We start from the raw sequence: 23,256 nt of genomic DNA, 5'->3' as shown, positions 1-23,256 counted from the left end.
CCACCTAATTTTGACTTTCCCATCAATTTGTCCCCCTATGGCCGACCACCCTATTATATAAAGGTATAATTGCTCTTTAAGGCCCCCAATTTAGGTTCTTTAGCTAATTGGCACTCTTATCTAACAAAATAGGACTTTTGCACTTTATGCAATTTAGTCTTTTTTCATAATTAGGCAAGCAATCGCTAAAATTAATTCACCAAAATTTTCATGTACTTATCTAATCATGCTACAATACATAAAATAATTTTTAAAATAATTTCTTTGACCTCGATTTAGTGGTTCCAAAATCACTATTCCGACTAGCCCCAAAATCAGGTTGTTATACGTACCGAAGAGGCACTAGGTTCCAAATATATTAGTGTGATGGTTGGATGATCTATGTATCCGTTCTGGGTCCATGTCTGGTTAATGGGGATCATAAATCATATACCTTATTAAGTGACATTTGATGTGAAATGTTAATAAGGAATGGTGAATTTTGCGTATTAATGTTTAAATAATAAAAGATGGCATGTGAAAGATCATACGAACCAATTTAAATGAGCCCTAAAGGCTAATATAGATATAGACCGTATCAATTGATTTGAGAATGAAACGAGAAAGTAAAATGATCCTTGTGATATGCTTATTATTCTGGAAATTAAAATATATGGTATATGAATTGAATGTTTGCATATGCCATGATAAATAGCACAAAGTGTGATATTAGGTTCATGAGACAAGAAATGCAAATATGTCTTGAATAGTATTTGGAATTTTGTTGTATTTGATTAATGCTTTAATTCATGTTAGCACCATTAAGCTCTATTGCTCAACGTACAATTTTGTTTATTTTCACACGTAGGTATTGTTAGGTTTCAAAAAGTGCAACAACATCCAAGACTCAATTCTCGACTCAGCAAATTTGGTATAGATTTTGTCATGTTTATATCAACTAGCATGTACCTAAGGTCTTGAGTTGGTTTTAGGTCCATTTTAAATTATTTGATTCAAATGGTAGGAAGTGTTAGCATTGAATATGTCCATATATGATTGATATGTCAAGAAAGGTAATTTGGCATTTGTGTTAATGCCTACAAGGTAGAAAGTTGAATCTTTGGGCCATTTAGACCATTTGAAATAGGTGTTTCAAAACTGGTATAGAAAAAGACAGATATTAAATAATCTAACCCCATAATCGCAACTCTCCCCTACCGAGGTCGCGACATCAGACCCTTGTCCTCCTTAATGTCGCGAAATTCCCCTATTGAAGTCACAACGTTAACATCATGTCTCTATAGTCACAACTCACCTTTGTTGAAGTTGCAACATCAAGCTTCTGCTCTCAGTGTCATGACATGCATCCTTCAATGTCGTGACTTTAGCCCTATATTTGGATTGTTACTAGTGCTTAATAAAAGCTTTTGTAAGCTCAATTACAACCCAGATTTGAATAAATAATGTTGAATTAAGTTTTGAAACTAAATTTCTTGTATAATTTTTCTTTTAAGAAAATTGTAGTAGCTTCGGCAATGAGTGTGACATCTCACACCTCGGATCCGACGATCAGATTGGATAAGGTATGTTACATGAATGATAAGTAAGTGATAAACGTATGGTAAATGAAAATGTGCTAATTAACCTTGTTGCTATTATGTACTTTATCTTTATCTTTGGTATAATTATTGTAATCATATTAATTATATTTATTTATTAATTAAATTATCTAATTGAACTCAAAGGTAAGTTTTGAATTCTTAAATACTTACTAAGCTTTCACAAGTTTAATGTGTTATTTTAAACGTGTAGTGTAGGTAAGGATCAATTATAGCCTCCTTTCGAAATGCCTATCCTCATCCTTATCTCAACACCAAAGAAGAATTTAAAATGTATGGAACTTATATTTTGGTAGTAAAGTGACATGTACATAAGATTAGAACCATTTAAATATTTTCTACCTTGGAACGATCTTTATCAGGTTGACATAAATATATATGTATGTGTTATATATGAGATTTGTGAATAATATTTTGACATATTTTGAGTTCCAAAAATATTTAGAAATGTCATGGAATGATTGGAGATAGTTTTGATTTAGTTTTAGGTGTTTCAATAATATTTTAGGCAAATTGTCCCAACTGTTGCGACATTCACTAATTAAGGTTGTAACATTGGGTAATTTTGGTTTTAATGTCATGACACCACAAGTCAATGTTGCAGCATTGAGGTATTCTTCCCCCAATGTCACAACATTCATTTTTCAATGTTTATGTCACAACATTGATCCTGGTTACCCGAATTTGCTTTGAAAAGGTCCCAAATGACTCTTGAATGCAACCAAAATTTAAATGAATCCTAGAAATGACTTGAATCACTTTAAACTAGCTCAAATATGTTAAAATGAAATGTTTAACATGATTTTCTAAATTAATTAGTCTTTGTGCTCAAATGTGATATCCTTTACTCAAGATATATTGGTTCAATTCAAGTAAGGGATGTTACACTATCTTCTTATCATTAGTAGCATTTTTTTTGTCTAACCCCCTTCTTCTCCACAAGTCTATTATTGCCTCCTCTAAGGGTTCCTCATACTCTACTTTCACGGCAATTACTCAAGCTTCGTGATTTTTTTTTCATTTTTGCCAACTTGGCCTCTTGTTTTCTTTAATGTTGCAACCTCCATAGCATGCTCATCCACCATTTTCCTATATTCATTTACTTGCATTTCCAAGACAACCATGTTCTTATTCAAGTTATCATGGTTACTTTTCAGCAAATCATGGGTAGATTTTAGCGTTGCTTCCTTGGTGGAGATATCCATAGATAACTTTTTAAATTCCGTTGCTTCTTCAGTCACCTTGTCAATAAAAAACTTTAATGCATTTCTTTCACACAACAAATTTTTTTCATTTATTAGATAATGCAACCACACTTTAACCATATTCACACTCTGACACGTTTTCCCCCAAACAACTAGTCGATGAAACTATAAGATTCCTTTAAAGGTGAAAGGTACAAATATCCTTCAACCCTATAGTAATACTCCCTACTAAATAAACCATGGCTATAACACCCTTAACCTGTATCCGTCACCTGAATAAGGTTACGAGGCATTACCGATCAATACATATCGTTCACATATATTAAGCATTCATAACCAAAATCTATTCAAAACATTCACAAAGTCCCTTATAAGGCTCTATGAGACCTTAAAACATGCTTAGAAGTTATTTGGGACTAAATCGATAACATTTGCAAACTTTGAGAAACTTAGAAAATTTTTCAACATAAAAGGGTCACACGCCTGTGTGAATAGGCCGTGTACCTCACACGGCCACCATACACGCCTGTGTCACAGGCCATATGAAAGCAGGGCATACATTCTGACTTGCACCACACGGCCGAAGACACGCCCTTGTGCCATGGCCGTGGGAAAACTAAAGATGTTATTGACTTGGGTCACACGGTCAGCCATACGTCCATGTGCCAGCCGTGTGCCACACACGGCCAGTAGACACGCCCGTGTGTCTAGGCCGTGCCAAACCTGTAGGGTATACTGACTTAAATTTGAAGGGCTACCCCAGGGGGCACACGACCGTGTACTAAGGTCATGTGTCATACACGGTCGAGCCACACGCCCGTGTGCTTAGCCGTGTGGAGTGAAAATAGGATTGGTTTAAGCCACATTTCTCACCCTCCTCATGCATACTTAAAACACAACATTTTACACCATTTCAATACACTTATAGGCAACCAAAACATGCCAATTCATATACAAATCATGCCATTTCATAAGTAAATACTCATCATATACCAAATGATCAAATGATCATCTTAAACCACCATCAACCATACTAAATTATACCATTACACAAGGCAAATTACACATCAAACATAAGTCATTAATAAGCCATATAAATTGACCAAATACATCACCAAAACCTTTACCAAAAGGCTCAAGCCTATACATGCCATATAACCAAGTCACAAAGTGTAAATAAAATACCGAAAATCAATAGCCAGATGTGTGATACGATCTCCGATGACTTCCAACCCGAGCGAACATCCGAATCACTATAAAACATAGAATAATAACACAAAGTAAGCTTCACAGCTGAGTAAGTTCGTATGTGAACCTAAAATAATCACAACATTCATATAGAAATTCAAAATAGATAAACCATTAACATTTAAAGCATCAATTCATGAGCTAACATAAAATTATTCATGCCCTCATTTGCTAGTTCTCATCTTCATATAACTCAATACTTGAGTAATTTTCTGTATAAACCTGTACTAATACCTTTCTATTTATCACCTATACTCTTATCAACCTCTCTTGTTTATAAGTGCTTATGATACAAATTCATCGATTTTCCTATGCCATAGTCCAATTATGGTATTACACATACATTGCCAAGGCCCTATCGTGGTCTTTCTTTCACATGCCATAACCCGGTTATGGTTTTATTAGTCGATTATCATATGTATATTTAGTTAAAACAACTATAATTCACATCTCACATAACATTCAATACATACTTCATTATAGTCAAATAAACACATTTTAACATGAAACATACTTATACACAATTCTTTCTTATTTAATATATATAATACAATATAAACTCACCAATTTACTTTCATTCGATTCTCACATAAGTTTTGTACGTAGATGTATTACTTATTATGACTGTACTTTAATTCTCGTCTTGATTATGCTCGTTGAACCACTCAGAATTGTTAAGGATATTCGGTAATCACATAAGCTCGTACAATACCATATCCCAAATATGATCTTACATGTTATCACATATCTATGCCACTGTCCCAGACAGGGTCTTACACGAATCATAATACAATACCAATGTCTCAGACATGGTCTTACACGTAATCACAATACAATTCCAATGTCTCAGACATGGTCTTACGTGTAATCACATCTCAATAACCTAATGTCATGACATTCGTATCCTATACTATTCCTAAATTTCGTACGGGACTTTTGAATGTCGTAACTCTGTTGATTCTTACTCGTAGTTGCTTATTTGACATTCATAACAGTTCAATTACAAATAAACGTATATAATTCAATTCAATTCAATAATAAATAAGCATTTATAACACAATTTAAAAACGTTTATTAGCATACGAACTTACCTCGATCGTCAAAACGTCGAAATAGATCGAATAGCCTGAAATTTTATTTTTCCCTCGATATAGACTAGTACGAGGCTTAACTTGATATTATCAATCAAATCCAGCTATTTCAATTCATATTCTATTCATTTTAACCCAATTTCACACACTTTTGACCTTTTTACAAATTAGTCCCTAAGTTCCTAAAATGTAAATTTAATCAATTCCATCATAGCCCAAGCTAGCCGAATTTCATACATGCTCATAACAGCCCATATTTTTCATTTATTCACACTTTTACGACACAAATTATCATATTTCATAATTTAGTCCAAAATTGACATTTTTACTAAAATTCACTTAACAAAACTCATTAATCTAACATCAAAGATTTATTTTCTATCATTAAACATCAAGATACTCAAACATTCAACAATGACATCATCCAAATACTTTAACAGTTTTGAAATCGGAGGTACGGGCTAGCTAGATTACGAAGCAACAATCTCAAAAAAGTAAAAATTATTAAAAACGGAGTAAAATACATACCTAATTGATAGAGAAAAGAAGTGCCGAACCCTAGCCTTCTTTTTCTTCAATAAATCGGTTGATTTTCTCTTTTTGTAGAAGATGAATGCAAAATGCACATTTTGTTTTATTACAATTATCATTTTAAACATCAATTAAGATATTATCCTTAATAAAAATTAATAATTACAACCAAATGCCAAACCACATCATCCAATATCTAATCCATGGTCCATTTATCACATAAGGACCCTAACTTTTAAGTTCCATAGATTTTTGACACCTTTAGCTTATAGAACGCAACTTTTACGCTTTACGCGATTTAGTCCTTTTTACCGAATTAAGCCTTTAAACGGTAAAATTTCTTTATGAAATTTTCACACAATAATTATATCATGTTTTAAAACATGATAAAATATTAAAATAAATATTTTGAATTTATATTGTGGTCCCGAAACTATTGTTTCGATTAACCCTAAAAATAGGCTGTTATAATGGCCTCATTTGAATTTAGAGGAAATTGATATATTGCATCGTGCTAGATAAAAAGCTTAACATGTTAGTTGTGAAAATTGAGGATAAAGCCTAGAAATTTCTTCCCCTTATCCAATGTAGTAAAGATGTTATTGGCAACAACCCCAGTGGTGTTAGTAGATAGAAAATGATGAGGTGAGTTGAATACTAGTTGAAAAGTACTTACAAGAGAAAAGTAGAAACAAACTATTAAAATATAAAAGTAAAAAAACTTGTAATTCAAACACAAAAATCAAAGTGTCAAACTAACCTACTTTGAAAGAAAAGGTTGGTACAAGTAGAGTTTGTTGGATCTGGTGCCCTAAGTGTAGTATTTTCGTTTAAGTATACTTGTAATTTTTTGAACAAATTGATTAATAAAATTATTCATGAATTACATTAATACTTTGTTTATTGTCCTCACATGTTTTTTTGCACGCAAAGCAAAATAAAAGCAAATATTGCTCACTAGTTGTCTAATGTTTAACTAATACTAAGCGGTATTACATGGTCGTGTCATAATATAGAAAGACAGCTTATATTAGTAGACGAACCTAAATATGCCCTCAGTCTAATAAAATATGAGCAAACCGATTGAAAGACTAATATGTTGTCTAGCAAGTCCAATTAGGGAGATGTTTTGTTTTAGGCATTAGAGCGGATGACTCCCAGAAAATAGAGACATAGATATGATTGATTGGACTAACAATATAGTGAACTAGACCCAAGAAGAATAGATCTTGTATCCATTTATGAATTTATTCACTTGTGACATTCATAGTGTGGCATATCTAAATCTTGAGTGGATGACGGACTATGTATGCATGACTCGTACACTTTGATGTAAGTAAAAACCTAAATTCGAATAGATAATGAACCAAAAAATGGTGCGTTGGGTGTACGACTTCTGTAGTATGTAGCGTCGTCATTCACAACAATGGAATTACATGGTTGATGAAAAGTAAATGTGACCATGGGTTGTTCGTCTTTGTGATGAATGACTTGATTACTACTTGATAGTAATTGACCTTTCATGAAGGAAGATGTAATGATTACAATGAGATAAAATAGGATCATATTGAGAGAATTGATATTATCCCAAAGAGATTAAGGATATCCTATGAGGGTAACACACTTATGATAAGGTCATTGGACAAGCATTAATTGAGTTGTTTTCGTAATGGTATGTCATTAAGGGAAGCTCAGTTATGATACTATAGTGGAATGACTTCGTGACTAAATGAGTTTATAATCAATAGGAGAAAAGCTATAACTTAATTATAAATTATTTAAGCCCTAATTACATATGTCCAATCGGTCCCTCCGCTAGCTCGTTGAAACCAGAAATGAATTGCATGTTTGAATTAAAATGAACGGAATTAAAAAATAAGAAATGAGACACATTCAAGAATGATTATGGTTTTCTTTTAAATAGAGAAATAGAACCATTTGGAAATGAATGTGGTTTTCTCAAAATGGAAATGAAAATGAGAAATGAGAAATGATTCATTTGCAAATGTACATGGATTACTCAAAAATGATTGGAAAAATAAGTTTATGCTTTTTAGCTATTTTAAAACCCGAAAATGAAAATAAACTTGAGTGGCGAAATATTAAACATATTTTCTCAAAATTTTACTTGGGGTCTGTAACACCCCAAACCCGGCCCAGACGTTATGGCCGGATCTGACATGCCATATCGAAGCGCTCAAAAATTTTATATTGTTGATCCAGAAAAACCTACTTAGTGTTTTAAAAGATAATTTCATTATAGGTTAAAGTGAATGGAAGCTGTGCACCAGGTAGGAAACCGGAAAATAGGAGGTGAGTCTATCGGACTACTTAAGTACCAAGCTCCCTTCAGATCCAATCCTAGACATGCACACCGCCATTGCCACACCTTAACGTCATGTATATTTCTAGGAAACTGATTTGATTAAGTCATTTTTAGGAAAAGTGATTAATTTTGGAAAATACTTTCATTGCGGAAGCTTTGCTTGTTGTCGTGTTATTTTGAAATCAATTGTTATTTTTTTTTTGAAAATGCGCCCTAAAGCTATCCAATTTCAACAGTTAAAATAAGTAAACCTATCTTAGTAATACATATTAAAACCATCAAAAATAATTAAGCGGCCTTATTACATTTAAAAACCCAAACCTCAACGTAAATAATAGGATGTCCAGTTCACCAGAAGAAAACCAAACTTTCAGAACGGGTGGCCACTCCGAATTCCCTCACAGCTCTAAGCCCACTATGGTTGGGGATTTTGTAATATTCTGATTTTGGGCCTAGTCGGAATAGTGGTTTCGTGACCACAAAATCTGAGAGAAATAATTATTTTATGATTATTTTAAGGTCTATGATATGATTTCATGATTGTGTGAAAATTTCGTGAAGAAATTTTATGCATAAAGTGCTTAAATTGTAATTAGGGACTAAATCGAATAATTTGCAAAACTTGCATTCTAGAAGTTTCTAGTATGAAATTGCTTTGAAATATTAATTAGGAGGTCTTAAATAGAAATTTTACCAATTTATAAGTCTATGGACAAAAATTGGACATGGATGGAATTTTTGGAAAGTTTAGTAGTAAGGGCATTTTGGTCATTTAGGGGTAAAATGAATTAAAATACAAAATTAAAAGCCAATTTTGCTCATCTTCAACCCCATGGCCGAATATAGCAAGGAGAAACCATGGCTAGGGTTTTTCAATCTTCCAAGCTCGATTGTAAGTCCATTCTAGCCTCGTTTTTAATGATTTTTACATTTTTGGAGTCCCGGTAACTTGATTTAGCTTATTCTAGCAATAATTTAACCTAGGTTTTATATTTGGAAAAATACCCATAGGTGAAATTTGTGTATTTTGGTGTTTTATGATAGAATATGAGGTTTTAAATTATGTTAGACAACTTGTGCTACTCGGTTTTAAGTTAAAACGAGCAAAAGGGCTTAATCGGTAAAAATACCTAATAGTCATAAGTACATGTTAGAGTGAGAATTTGATGTTTCCATAGAAGGAAAAAATTATCAGCATGTCATAAAACATAAGAAAATAGGCTGAAGTTTAATTTACGAGCTTTGGGGCAAAAGTGTAAATATGCAAAAGTTTAGGGGCAAAACTGTAATTTTTCCAAAATATGATTTTAGGTCAATTTGAATAATGTGAGTCCTAATTAGACTATATTTTAAATGATAGAGCAAGGAAAACTGAAATTCAGGCTAAAATGGGGAAAATACCAAGTTGTGGACGAAATGGTAAAATTAGCCATTTTCGCATACGAGGTAAGTTCATGTGTAAATGTAGTAACATAATTGTCATTTTAAGTAACTTAATGATATTTATATGATATGATGATTATTTTTATGAAATATTATGCTTTGTAGTTATTGTTGAGTAATATGCAAATTATGTTTATTACTTGTTACATATGAATTGCTACCGAGTATCGGTTCCGATATTCCGTGGAAGACGGCAAATGTGAGATCGAGGGAAAAAGCCCGTTTGAACCTTAGGAATAGATTAGGATACAAGTGACATGTCACTAGGATGGTTGAGCATCCGAACTCGTTGAGTTGAGTCCGAGTTCGAGAGATGTAACTAGGCATCCGAGCTCGTTGAGTTGAGTCCGAGTTCACTTACTTATGGATGCGAATGTCCGAACTCGTTGAGTTGTGTCCGAGTTCGAGAGATGTAACTAGGCATCTGAGCTCGTTGAGTTGAGTCCGAGTTCACTTATGGATGCGAACGCCCGAGCTCGTTGAGTTGAGTCCGAGTTCACTTATGGGCGGGTTACATGGTAGCTTGGCTACATATGTGGCACTTATGTGCAAACTTTCCATGTATCCGAATTATATTCCGATGTGTTCAACGGGTAAAATTCTACTCAAATGGAGGAATACTCGAGATGAAAGGGACGTATTGGTAAGTGTTGTGAAATGAATACTTTGAACAGGTATGTACTTAACCCTCGGGTTGAAAACTTGATATAACAAGAATATGGTAATATGATAAATGAAAATGTGATATGAATGTCTCGGTGATGATTATGCAAATGATGTTTTATGTTTGCTTATATAGTTGTGTTACTTGCTATTTGCATGTGAGCTTACTAAGCATTTATGCTTACTTCCTCCTTTTCATTCCTTGTAGTGTTGACAAGCCAGCTCGAAAATCGAGAACGGTTGGAGGTTCGCTCACACTATCTGTATACCATCTTGGCATAATGGCTTGTTTATTTTGAGTATGGCATGTATAGCTGTGGGTACCAAATTTTGCCCGGGCCCATTTACCTTTAAAGCCCAAATTTTTTAAACCAAAAATAAACCCCCAAAGATCAAAAATAGAACCAAAATTAAATTAAAAACAAAATGAAAACAGATCCAATTTTGAAGCCCAAATACTTAACCCTAACCCACAAACCCCAAAACGTCTTCAGCCAAGACCCTAGCCTCCAACTGCCTCCATGCTTCTATTGCCCACGTTCTCCACCACCAAGCACGACCCACGTCCGTTATACCTGCGACTTGAGCAAAGAGATAAGAAGAAACTGTTTGTATTTTGGCTATAAAGCCTTTATTTTTTTGTAACGGGTGAGGGAACTTTTTTTGGATATACAAAAAGAAACACAAAATCAGTGAGAATAACTAGAAGATTTTTTTTTTTGAAGGTGAGTTTTTGCTATAATTTATTTCTGTTTTTTTTCCTTGAAAAATAGAAGATAAAAACAATATCAACACATACAAAGAGATATAGAAACGATTTTTGTTGAAGGTGATTAAAAGCCTCATTTTTCTTTTGATTTTATTTGCCCTTTTCTTCGATTTTTTTTTCCCTATTGTACATAAATAATAAGAGAAAGGAGGAGAAGCTTACCGGAGTCACTGTCGGAGGCTTTGCTGGACGCGAGTGGAGGGCCGGGGTGCTAGTATTTCGGCGAGGAAGCAAGGGGAGAATGAGAGATTGGAGAGCATGAGGTTTTTTTTAAGAAAAAACAAAAAAAAAACAAATGGGTTTCAAGATAGTTTTTTTTAGAGTAGTAAATGTTAAGCAGTAGCATTGGGAAGGGAAAAGTCAGTGGCTAGCTTGGTCCACGCGCATTTGCTTTTTAAATGGGGAATTTGCACTTTTAATCCCCCTCCTTTGAGTCCACTCCTAAATTGGCCTAATTCATATTTTATTGTCTTTTAAAATTTTTCCTAAAATTTGCATACTGTTTTAATTTGGCCCGTGCATGGGTGAAGTGTTTTGGAGCATGGTTTATTTGCTTTTTCAATCCTTACGAATTTACGCGCTCTACATTTGGATCCTGATTTTGGCTTCAACTGCTTATTTTCTTTATTAATTGTCCCTTTTATTTTATTTTTATTTTAATTATTTTGTTATTATTATATGTATAATTCAGTATTTCTTTAATTTATTTAGCATTCAACTTTTAAAATTTATTTAAACATATGTTTTGGATTACTTCATTGTGATTATTATTATTATTATTATTATTATTATTATTATTATTATTATTATTTATTTTATTTATTTGTTTCAATTGTAAAGAATATTTTAAAAAATTCTATTTTATGTATTATTATTCTAAATTCTTGTATAATATTTAATTAAAATATTTTTATATATTATTTTTGTACATTATTATTATTTTGGGTTTTTATTATCTTTATATGATATTCATTTTTTATCTATTTTATTGAAAGTTAATTATTTTAAATATAGTTTATTATACTCATTATTATTTATTATTTATCATTATTGTTAGCTTAGCATCGTTATTATTTTAATTTTACTATTGTTACTATATTTAGTAATACTATTGATATATTGCTATTATTGTCATGTTTATTATATTATCATATATATGACTATTGTTGTTTCCATTTTTAATTTTTTTTATTAATATAGGGTTAGCATGATTATCATATTATCATTTTTATGTCATCCATCATTATTTATCATTTTTTTTCCTCCCCAAATTTTAATCGTTTTAGTTCTTTTATTCCATAATGTATTCTCAACTTGTTTTAACATAAAAACAATTTTCTATACTTAATCGTTTTAAAAAAACGAGCCCTACCGTATTGGGTTGGTTTTTTATTCGATTTAAGTATTTTATTCAACATCTTATTCCCAAATAGTTTTTAATAAATGCAATTTTCTATACTTAATCGTTTTAAAAAACGTGCCCTACCGTTTTGGGTTTCGTTTTTTATTCGATTTAAGTATTCGAATATCCTTCTTAATCAATTTATTCTTTAAATTTTCTCCTAAAAATGGTAATTTTCGATATTTGGAAGCTCGGAAAATTGTACCCTACCGTATTGGGTCTCGGTTTTTGTTCGATTCAAATATTCGAATATCCTTCTTATTAAATTTCTACAAGTTTTGAAAAGTGGAGGCAGTGTTCTGTAAAATTCGAAAAATTATGCCCCACCAGTATGTGGCTTTACGTTTGATTTAAATATCCGAATACCCCTTTTTAAAAAAAATAAAAGTGCTCGAATTTTTAAATAAAAGACAAGCTCATAATCGAGGGTCAAAAACGATATGTCCTACTGTACTAAATGTGATGTTTTACCTTGAAGCGAGATGGTCTTTAACTCATGTTTAATTTACTCAAATATTTCAAAAAGGATTATCGTACTTTAAAATATTTTCAAATCTTTAATTTTCGACATTAAGACATAAATTAATCAATGAAGTACCGATTTTGGGCGTCTTGGGAGTGCTAATCCTTCCCCATACGTAACTGACTCCCGAGCCTATTTTCTCAAAATTCGTAGACCAAAATGTTTATAAGGTAGCCCAATCACACCACAAAAAGGATTGGTGGTGACTCCGAATTTTCGTTTTCAAAAGTCGATTAATCGTTTTAAAAAAATGGTTTCGACAGCTTGGCGACTCCACTGGGGACATATAAAGAGAGTCGAGCTGTAAATTGATTATTTTCTGTCATCTTGTCGAAATTTGAAGTTTGTTTTTCTAAAAATTCACGATTTTTGCATTGCATCTTCTGTGTCCTTGTTGATTTTACTTTTGATATGCTTTCGCACCATATTGCATGACCGTTGGGATCGCACCTCTTAAGTGGGAGTGAGAAACTATGACTTCGTGAGGTTTTCACTTCCGCATGGGCTAGGGGATCGCTTCTAGAATACATCCGTACCTATGTCTTCGTGAGGTTTTCACCTCCGCATGGTCATAGGGAAATGTATTCCCCTGAACTGAACTTGGTCCGTATGAGCCTATAATGGGTGAGGATCAAGGAATCTGTGGGTTCAGGTACCTTTATTCTAGAACCAACCCACATATAGTACGCCTTAGGAGCCTGCCTTAGGTAGAACTACACCGAGATATAGCGGTTGCCGAAGCAGGTGCTTGATTGCTTTGATTTTTATATACATGATTCTGACCTGTTTTTTATTTTTATTATTTTTTTTAACAGTGATTGCATATTATTTTCACCATAAAAGAAGGTGTCGATTTACGATTCAGTTACTAAATAGAAAGTTTTGCCATGGAGAGCGGATTCTCTGATAAAGTGGAATATAATGCGTTTACCAAGAAATGGTCAGAGAATATACAATTAGAGAAGGGTGACAGTTTGGCGGAGGGGTATACATCGGAGTAATGGGACTTTACCCATATTAGTGTAGCACAAAATGATCTTAGAGAGCTGAAAGAGATATGGAGTCATTGGGATGGTGAGATGAAGCAGTTATTCTATCATAATTATGGTGATATGTCTTATCTTCTTGATATTAAGGTAGACAAGCATTTGTTCCGAGCCATGGCTCAATTCTGGAATTCTGCTTACAGCTGTTTTACTTTTAGAAAGGTGGATTTAACACCTACTATAGAAGAATATACGGCTTTGCTGCGATGTCCGAAGTTTCAAACCGACAAGATTTATTCTAGAATCGTAAATATCCCAACTTTCGTCAAGAGATTGATGAATATTACCGGGATGAGTGAGCAGTGGGTTGTGGCTTGAGTCCAGCAGAAGGGGGATGGGAAGTGTATCCCTTGGGTAAGTTTGAGAGAGCTGATTCTGACGCATCCTGATATGAAGAGAAGAGTTGACGTCTTTGCTTTGAGTGTTTATGGGTTGATGGTTTTCCCTAAGGCTTTAAGGTATATAGACAAAGCAGTTACCAATTTATTTGACCAACTTGGTAAAGGGATCACACCTGTTCCTGCAATATTAGCTGAGACTTTTAGATCCTTGAATGCATGCCAAGAGCTGCAAGGCGATTCATTGGATGTGCATGACTTTTATTAGTTTGGTTCAATAGCCATTTCTGGAAGGCGGAGAAGGTCTCTTATCAACCCTTCCTCCAAAATTTCTCTCCTTTGAAGGAAATTGCAGTTACGTTGAGGAGGGACGATATATCAGAGGAGAGATGGATGGCGATACTACAAAATCTTTAAGAGGAGGACATCGAGTGGAGAGCCCCTTGAATGGTTCCCTGTAAGATTCTTTTTAGGTGTGGAAATTATGATTGGGTTCATTTGTTAGGGATTTGGGGGGGCATTGGTTATGCCCCTCTCCTCGTATTGAGGCAATACAGGTCGAGGCAATTCATACCTGCAACACAGGGGCTGGCTCAGAGCGAGTTCTGTTATAAAGGAGATAATTACAAGAAAAAGGTTAGAGAGATTTGTAACGCCTGGAACCGAACCTACCGGATGGAAGGAGTTGCTGTAAACCCAATGGTGACCCTTGAGTATAACGAGTGGCGGAGAAGAAGGGTTAATGATAACATTCTGCGGCCAAACCTAGAAGATGTTCGACCGTTAGAGGAATATCTACGAGTGGTTCCCTCTGAGTTGGAAATTATAAGGCAAGACTTCGAAAAGAAAAGTTCGGAGTTAGAAAAGAAAATAGAACGGTTGGAGCAGGAAAAGGTATACTTGAAGTTAGATGTTGATGTCCAGAAGTCGGAGGCCGAGAATTTAAGAAAAAGAAAGAGAAAAGTTGAAGAGGATCTTGCTAGCTTGAAGGAATATTACAAGAAGTATCGAGCTTCAATAAAAAACGTTGGTTTAGGTAAGACATCTGAACAGTGGAGGCAAGAAATTCAAGAAGAAAAGGCTAAAACTGATCAGTGGAAGAAGAAGTTCCATGATACTAAGGTACGAGAGGCTGGGTTAGAGAAGAGCTTGGATGATAGTCAAAGTGAAAAGGAGGTGTTAAGTGCCCGGGTAGCTGAGTTAGAGAAAGCACTACACCAGCATCGAAGTCGTAACTCGGTGATTGAATTAAAGGCCAGTTTAAGCAAGATCGAGGATCTGAAAAGAAAAGTAGAAGAGCTTGAGTCTACACTTCAAAATTGTGAGCTCCGAATTAAACGACTGGAGGCAAATAACGGTCAATTAAGCGAGCAGCTTCATCGATCTCAGGATCAGGTTCGGGATAGAGATTACCTAATGGGCAAAGCTATAATCCAAATACGAGAAGTGGCTGATTACTTACAGACTTTGGCAGTTCAGGCAGATGTGCTGAGTACTAAATATGAGTTAGTGTCAGAACGAGGGCAGGAGTTAGCCTCCCTTCTTAGGAAAGTGAAGACTTTGAGCATTAGGGCTAAGCCATATATGTAATCCATTTTATGTAAGGGATTTTGTTTTCTGAAGTAAAGTTTTCTAAATGGAATTGAATCAGAATTGACGTCTTCTTCTTGCATTGCATTTACACCATATCATATGCATTAGCTTTCATAAAAAGATCTCTAATTGATTAAAATTTATTTTAGTTAATCTGGAAACTAGCGAAAGTTCACCGGTTAAGCACCACTATAATACGCGAAGGAAAACGAGAGCTATGGACCAAAGATTAGAGAAATTGGAACAGATACAGAAGGAAATGCGAGAGCAACTACATTTACAGATGCAAGAGCAGTTAGCTAAAATACAACAAGACATGAGAGATCAGATGTTAGAATCCCAGGAAAACATGATGAGCCAATTTGTACAAATGTTGGCTGGAGCTTCGAATAAAGGAAAGAGTCCTATAATTGGAACCGGAAACAATGATGAGGACCCTTCTACTCCCCCAGGCTTTACCCCGGTGTGCATTCAAACGCCACAACCTAAGGTATCTGTTAACATTAAACCTCCGTGTCAAACTGGTACTTCAGTCCCGATAAATTTCCCAATAGGCTCAAGCTCTAACCCCGAGGATAATTTGGCGAATCCTAGGGTCCCCGATTTTGATGAGGCAGTAGAAGTGGAAAAGGCGAGAATGGAGATCCCAAAGCAGCTAGAGGACCGTTGCAAGTGGCTTGAGGAGAAGTTCAAAGCATTAGAGAATGCTGATTATCACGGTGGGATTGATGCTAAGGATCTGAGCCTGGTCCCAGACCTAGTACTTCCTCCAAAGTTCAAGATGCCGGAGTTTGAAAAATACAACGGGACCAGTTGTCCTGAGGCTCACATTACAATGTTCTGTCGAAGGATGACAGGATATATCCATAATGATCCGTTATTAGTCCATCGCTTCCAAGATAGCCCGACCGGGCAAATGGCCAAATGGTATAACCAATTGAATCGGGCCAAATTAGTTCATGGAAAGACTTGGCACAAGCTTTTATGAAGTAATATGGTCACGTGATTGATATAGCTTTTGATAGAATCACTTTACAAAGTATGGAAAAGAAGCCGAACGAAAGTTTCGTGCAATATGCCCAAAGATGGAGAGAAGTCGCTATGTGCAGTTCAACCGCCACTGCTTGAGAAGGAAACGACTATGTTGTTTATCAATACCGAAAGCACCTTTCATCAATCACTTGCTAGGAGGCGCAACCAAGAGTTTTTCGGATATAGTAATATCCGGTGAGATGATAGAAAATGCAATAAGGTGTGGAAAGATAGAAGCGGGGGAGAGCATCAAGAAGTCAGTCCCACGAAAGAGAGAAAATGAAGTAAACAATGTAAGTAGGAGTTATGCAACACTGATCACTGTGAATCAACCGAGAATAGAAAACGCGAGTCAGCAAGCCTCATCAAAGCAAGAGTCTGATACAAAGCGGAATACAGAAAAACTCCAGTTTACATCCATTCCAGTGTTGTACAAGGAGTTATATCAAACTTTATTTAATGCACATGTTGTATCACCGGTTTATCTGAAACCGATACAACCTCCGTATCCCAAGTGGTACAACGAAAATGTCCAATGCGAATACCATGCGGGAATCACAGGACATGCGATAGAAAATTGCACCGCATTTAAGAGGTTAGTGGAAAAGCTCCTTGAAATGGGCATCATAAAATTTGATGAATCATCTAGCGGGGAAAATCCGTTACCCAATCATGCCGACAATGGGGTAAATGCAGTAATTGAGAATACTGGGAAGAGATTTAGAATGACTGTGGCTGAAGTAAGAACACCATTGAGAGAGGTTTGGAAGGAAATAATGAAGAGAGGGTTAATCAAGCAGAGTTCGGGAAACAGATCCCAGAAAATGGGGAACTATTGTGAGTTCCATGATGAGAAGGATCATGAGATCCAAGAATGTAATGAATTTAGGGCCCTAATACAGGAACTAATGGACAACAAAGAGTTGGAATTCTTTAAATATGTAGAAGAGAGAGATGTATGCACCTCGGAAGGAGGGTCGTTAGGAAAAGACTGTGAGATTAATCGGCCAAAAGTAATTATTTCACAGCCAAAGATTAATGAAGTTGGATTGAAAATGGCACCAAGAATAGTGATACAGAAACCCGTTGCTTTCCCTTATAAGGATAGCAAGAGGGTACCTTGGAGCTATAATTGTAATGTGACAATCTCGGGAGGGAAGAACCAGGTCAACACGCAAGGAGAAGCCCAGGATGTAGGTTTCTATACTAAAGCCGATTTAGTAAAAGGGAAATCTTTATTGAAGCAAGGGGATGAGCTACCTGTTAAGGAGCCAATAGCTGAGAATGAGGCAAAGAAATTTTTGAAATTCTTAAAACACAGTGAATATAGTGTCGTGGAGCAGCTACACAAACAGCCAGCTCGCATCTCGGTACTGACCTTGCTTTTAAGCTTAAAGATACACCGTAACGCATTAATGAAGGTGTTAAATGAGACCTATGTTGCGAATGACATCACAGTAAACAAACTAGACCGTCTTATCAATAACATAAGCGCAGACAACTTCATCTCATTCAACGACGATGAAATACCATCGGGGGGTAGGGGATCTACTAAGGCCTTACACATCACTACCCGTTGTAAGGGGTATACTGTACCGGGGGTTCTAATTGATAATGGGTCAGCGCTAAATGTTTTACCCTTATCTACATTGAATAGGCTACCAATAGACAACTCTCACATGAAGATGTGTCAGAACATGGTGAGAGCATTTGACGGGACTGAAAGAAAGGTGATGGGAAGGATCGGAGTACCTCTTTTAATTGGTCCGAATACATACGAGGTAGATTTCCTAGTAATGGACATTAAACCCTCCTATAATTGCCTGTTAGGGAGGCCTTGGATTCATGCAGCAGGGGCAGTACCGTCATCATTGCATCAAAAGTTGAAATTGATAATGGAGGGTCGATTGATAACAATAAACGCGGAAGAAGATATTATTGCGTCTGTTACCAGTGATGCACCATACATTGAGAAGGATGATGAGGCATTGGAGTGTTCTTTTCGTTCGTTGGAGTTTGTGAATGCCACTTTTATTATGGAGGGAAGTAAGATCTTGATACCCAAAGTGTCTAGTGCTACGAAAATGGGTTTACAACTGATGGTTAGAAGTGGAGCATTGCCTGGAAGAGGACTCAGAAAGTATCTACATGGATGGGTCGAGGTACCAGTCTTGACTGATAAGCAGGATTGCTTTGGCTTGGGATATAAGCCGGATGCAAAACAAAAAAGGAAGGAAGCAGAGAAGAGACAAGAGAGATGAAGAGCACGTTTAAGTGGGGCAGAAATCAAATGGGAGTCGATGAGCTTTCCCTACATATCCGAAACTTTTGTGTCAGGAGGAATGATTTATCTGGAGAGCGGGATGAGAAAGGAAGAATATTTTAAAGACATGTTCGATAGCCTGAGCATTAATGCTATATTTGGAGAGAACGTGGAAGAAGGAAATTTACTAGGTATTTGCCCTTACGTGTTCGGAAGTGTCTTGAACAATTGACTACGTAAGAGATTCTGTAATTTTAAAGCAAATTCAAAGTAATGTTCGTAACATACTTATTGTTTTGGCCTAGAGCAATAAGAATCTTTCGTGAAATAGGCTCATGTTTAAACATTGTTATTTCAATAGAGAAATGCATTTTCATCACTCTTTGAGCAAATATCTGGTTCTATTTTTCATTCATTGTCGTGTTACAAATAAACTATTCTTAGATTCATTTTTGGACATTCTTTCATATTTGCAACAGGTCCCCAGATATCAATGACACGAGTAGTACTGATATGGACCCTGAATCTCTTTTTGAGCAAGGGTTGTGCTTAGAGGGATTTCTGGATTTTGAAGATGACGAGGATTATAGTTTATCCCCAGACTTGTTGAGGATGGTAGAGCGGGAAGAGGAACAGATTCTGCTTTACCAGGAGACAATTGGGAGTGTGACCTTGGAAGAAGGAAAGGAGGTGAAAATTGGCACTTGCATCAATGAGAAAACAAGACAGGATCTTATCGAATTATTGCGAGAGTTCAAAGATGTCTTCGCATGGACGTATCAAGATATGCCAGGTTTAAACCCCGATATTGCGGTACACCGTGTCCCTATAAAAGAGGAGTGTAAGCCCATACAGCAGAAGCTCCGAAGGATGAGACCCGATATGGCAGTGAAAATAAGGGAAGAGGTCAAGAAACAATTTGATGCTGGCTTCTTACGAGCGGTTAATTACCCAGAATGGGTAGCTAATGTTGTCCCCGTCCCTAAAAAAGATGAAAAAGTGCAGATGTGTGTGGATTACAGAGATCTAAACAAAGCTAGTCCAAAGGATAACTTCCCCTTGCCTCACATTGATACCCTAGTAGATAATACGGCAGGCTACTCACTATTCTCTTTTATGGATGGATTCTCGGGGTATAATCAGATTAAGATGCATCCTGAAGACATGGAAAAGACTACGTTCATAACCCTGTGGGGAACGTTTTGTTACAAGGTGATGCCATTCGGTTTGAAGAACGCAGGAGCAACGTATCAAAGGGCTATGGTAACCCTCTTTCATGACATGATGAATAAAGAGATTGAGGTTTACGTTGACGACATGATTGCAAAGTCTCGAACAGAAAATGAGCACTTACAAGTCTTAAAGAGGTTATTTCTGAGGTTGAGGAAATTTCAACTTAAACTCAATCCGACGAAATGTACTTTTAGACCCAGGTCAGGAAAATTACTGGGTTTCGTTGTCAGTGGAAAGGGAATTATAGTTGACTCGGACAAAGTCAGAGCTATACAAGAACTGCCTCCACCCCGTACTTAAAAAGAAGTTCATGGTTTCCTAGGAAGATTAAACTACATTGCCCGGTTCATTTCACAACTAACAGAGAAATGTGACCCCATATTTCGTCTCTTTAAGAAACACAATCCAGGTATATGGGATGATGAGTGCCAAAAAGCTTTCGACAAAGTTAAACATTATTTGTCCAACCCTCCAGTACTGACGCCGCCTAGTCCTAATAGGCCACTGATATTGTATTTAACAGTATTTGACAGTTCAATGGGATGTGTGCTTGGGCAACATGATGAGACCGGAAGGAAGAAAAATGCGATATATTACCTCAGTAAAAAATTCACTGAGTGTGAAATGAGATACTCGTCAATTGAAAAATTATGTTGCGCTTTGGTTTGGACCACTTGGAGATTAAGACAGTACATGTTGTACCATACGACGTGGTTAATTTCGAAGCTAGATCCTTTAAGGTACATGATGGAATCAACTGCGTTGAGTGGAAGGATGGCCCGATGGCAAATTCTGCTTTCTGAGTTTGACATAGTCTACGTGAACCAGAAGGCCATTAAAGGAAGTGCCATAGCAGATTTTCTGGCTAGTAGAGCCCTAAAAGATTATGAGCCTCTGAGCCTTGATTTTCCCAATGAAGATTTAATGTATGTGGCAACTACCGAGGAAGACACATCCGAAAATTCTTCTTGGAAACTGAATTTTGATGGAGCATCAAATGCAGTTGGCAATGGAATTGGGGCAGTTCTGATATCCCCAAATGGAGATCATTATCCGTTTATTTGCAGGTTGGATTTTGACTGCACAAATAATATGGCAGAGTACGAGGCATGTATCATGGGAATTCGTGTGGCCATAGATCGTAAAATCAAGGTGCTAGAGGTATATGGAGACTCTGTATTGGTGATCTATCAGCTCAAAGGGGAATGGGAGACGAGAGATCCCAAATTGATCAGTTATCCAAAGTTAGTTTTGGAATTAATTGAGCAGTTTGATGATGTCACTTTCTTTTATCTCCCACGTGATGAGAATCAGATGGCCGATGCCCTGGCTACATTAGCTTCTATGATCAGAATAAATAAACAAGATGATATGAAGCCAATTCAGATGAGTATTTGTGATGCTCCAGCTCATTGTTGCAATATAGACGAGGAAGAGGAGAGAGATAGCCATCCTTGGTATCATGACATTCTGCCATCCTTGGTATCATGACATTCTGCGATATGTGAAGAATCGTGAATACCCCGATCAGGCTACTGAAAATGACAAGAGAATGTTGAGAAGGCTCGCTAATGATTATATCTTAGATGGAGAGATCCTGTATAAAAGGAGGAAAGATCAGATATTGTTAAGGTGCGTTGACGTTGTGGAAGCGAAGAAGATTCTGGAAGAAGTCCATGAAGGTGTTTGTGGAACGCACGCCAATGGGTTTACAATGGCTAGGCAGATCATGAGATTTGGGTACTACTGGTCTACGATGGAGGGAGATTGCATCAGTTACACCAAGAAGTGCCATAAGTGCCAAATTTATGGGGATAAAATCCATGTGCCTCCTTCCCCGCTTCATGTTATGACTTCCTAATGGCCTTTTTCAATGTGGGGCATGGATGTCATTGGACCAATCTCGTCAAAAGCCTCTAACGGTAATCGGTTCACTTTTGTAGTCATTGATTATTTCACCAAATGGGTAGAGGCTGCTTCATACGTCAATGTCACAAAGTCAACAGTTAGTAGGTTCTTAAAGAAGGAGATTATATGTTGATATGGCATGCCAGAAAGGATCATATCGGACAACGCATTGAATTTGAATAATAGCATGATAGCAGGGGTCTGCAGTCAGTTCAGAATTAAGCATCATAACTCATCGCCGTATCATCCGAATATGAATGGTGCAGTTGAGGCGGCTAATAAAAATATAAAGAAGATTGTGGGGAAAATGGTTGAGACTTATCGGGATTGGCATGAAAAATTACCATTTGCTCTTTTAGCTTATCGTACATCTGTCAGAACTTCTACTGGGGCAACGCCTTTTTCATTGGTTTATGGAATGGAGGCAATTTTGCCTATTGAGGTTGAAATCCCCTCCCTCCAAGTGTTGTCGGAATTAAAATTGGATGAAGCAGAATGGGTCCAATCCAGATATGATCAGTTGAATTTGATCGAAGAAAAGAGGCTAAAAGCCATACATCATGGACAAGTGTATCAGAAGCGAATGATGCGAGCTTACAATAAGAAGGTTGTCCTAGAGTGTTCCAAGAGGGGGACTTGGTGTTAAAAAAGATTCTTCCTATACAAAAGGATTTTAGAGGGAAATGGATGCCAAACTGGGAGGGACCGTATGTGGTAAAAAAGGCCTTTTCTGGAGGAGCGTTGATATTAGCTGAGATGGATGGCGGGAACTTACCTAACCCAGTCAATGCAGATTCAGTTAAGAAGTACTTCGCTTAAAAAAAAAAAAAGAGAAAAGAAAAGGGGGAGAGGCCAAGGTGAAAACCCGCAAAGGGCACCTTGTGACCAATGGGGTTTTGAATTGAAAACCCAAAAAGGGCAATTCAAATTTTGGTCGAAGGTAAAGGCAGATGGTATTTTCGCTATGCCTGAATTGTCAGAGAAGAGGTATGCTACATCTTGGGGTATCGACAAAGTACCCTAGATCTCCTAGACACATGCTGA

The 23,256-nt window shown here is 36.3% G+C and overlaps 1 protein-coding gene, 1 long non-coding RNA gene and 1 pseudogene across 2 annotated transcripts; 2 read left to right on the top strand and 1 right to left on the bottom strand.

Moving 5' to 3' along the window:
• Positions 1-10,497: 10,497 nt before the first annotated feature.
• LOC128290376 (uncharacterized) lies at positions 10,498-11,176 on the bottom strand. The gene is made up of 2 exons (XR_008280186.1): positions 11,037-11,176; positions 10,498-10,686 (listed from the first exon to the last, which is right to left on the bottom strand). It is a non-coding gene; the product is annotated as an uncharacterized LOC128290376 (long non-coding RNA).
• A 5,685-nt stretch (positions 11,177-16,861) lies between these two features.
• Positions 16,862-19,069, top strand: LOC128290604 (uncharacterized). Its single transcript, XM_053026319.1, has one exon. The coding sequence runs from the start codon at positions 16,862-16,864 to the stop codon at positions 19,067-19,069; it is 2,208 nt and encodes a 735-aa protein (XP_052882279.1).
• A 39-nt stretch (positions 19,070-19,108) lies between these two features.
• On the top strand, positions 19,109-23,031 carry LOC108488112 (uncharacterized; annotated as a pseudogene).
• The last annotated feature ends 225 nt before the right edge of the window (positions 23,032-23,256 follow it).

The sequence above is a fragment of the Gossypium arboreum genome, chromosome 3 (genome assembly GCF_025698485.1).
Source record: "Gossypium arboreum isolate Shixiya-1 chromosome 3, ASM2569848v2, whole genome shotgun sequence".
Classification (NCBI taxonomy): Eukaryota; Viridiplantae; Streptophyta; class Magnoliopsida; order Malvales; family Malvaceae; genus Gossypium; species Gossypium arboreum.
The sequence above is the reverse complement of the archived record's forward strand: the minus strand, read 5'-3'. Positions and strand labels throughout refer to the sequence as shown.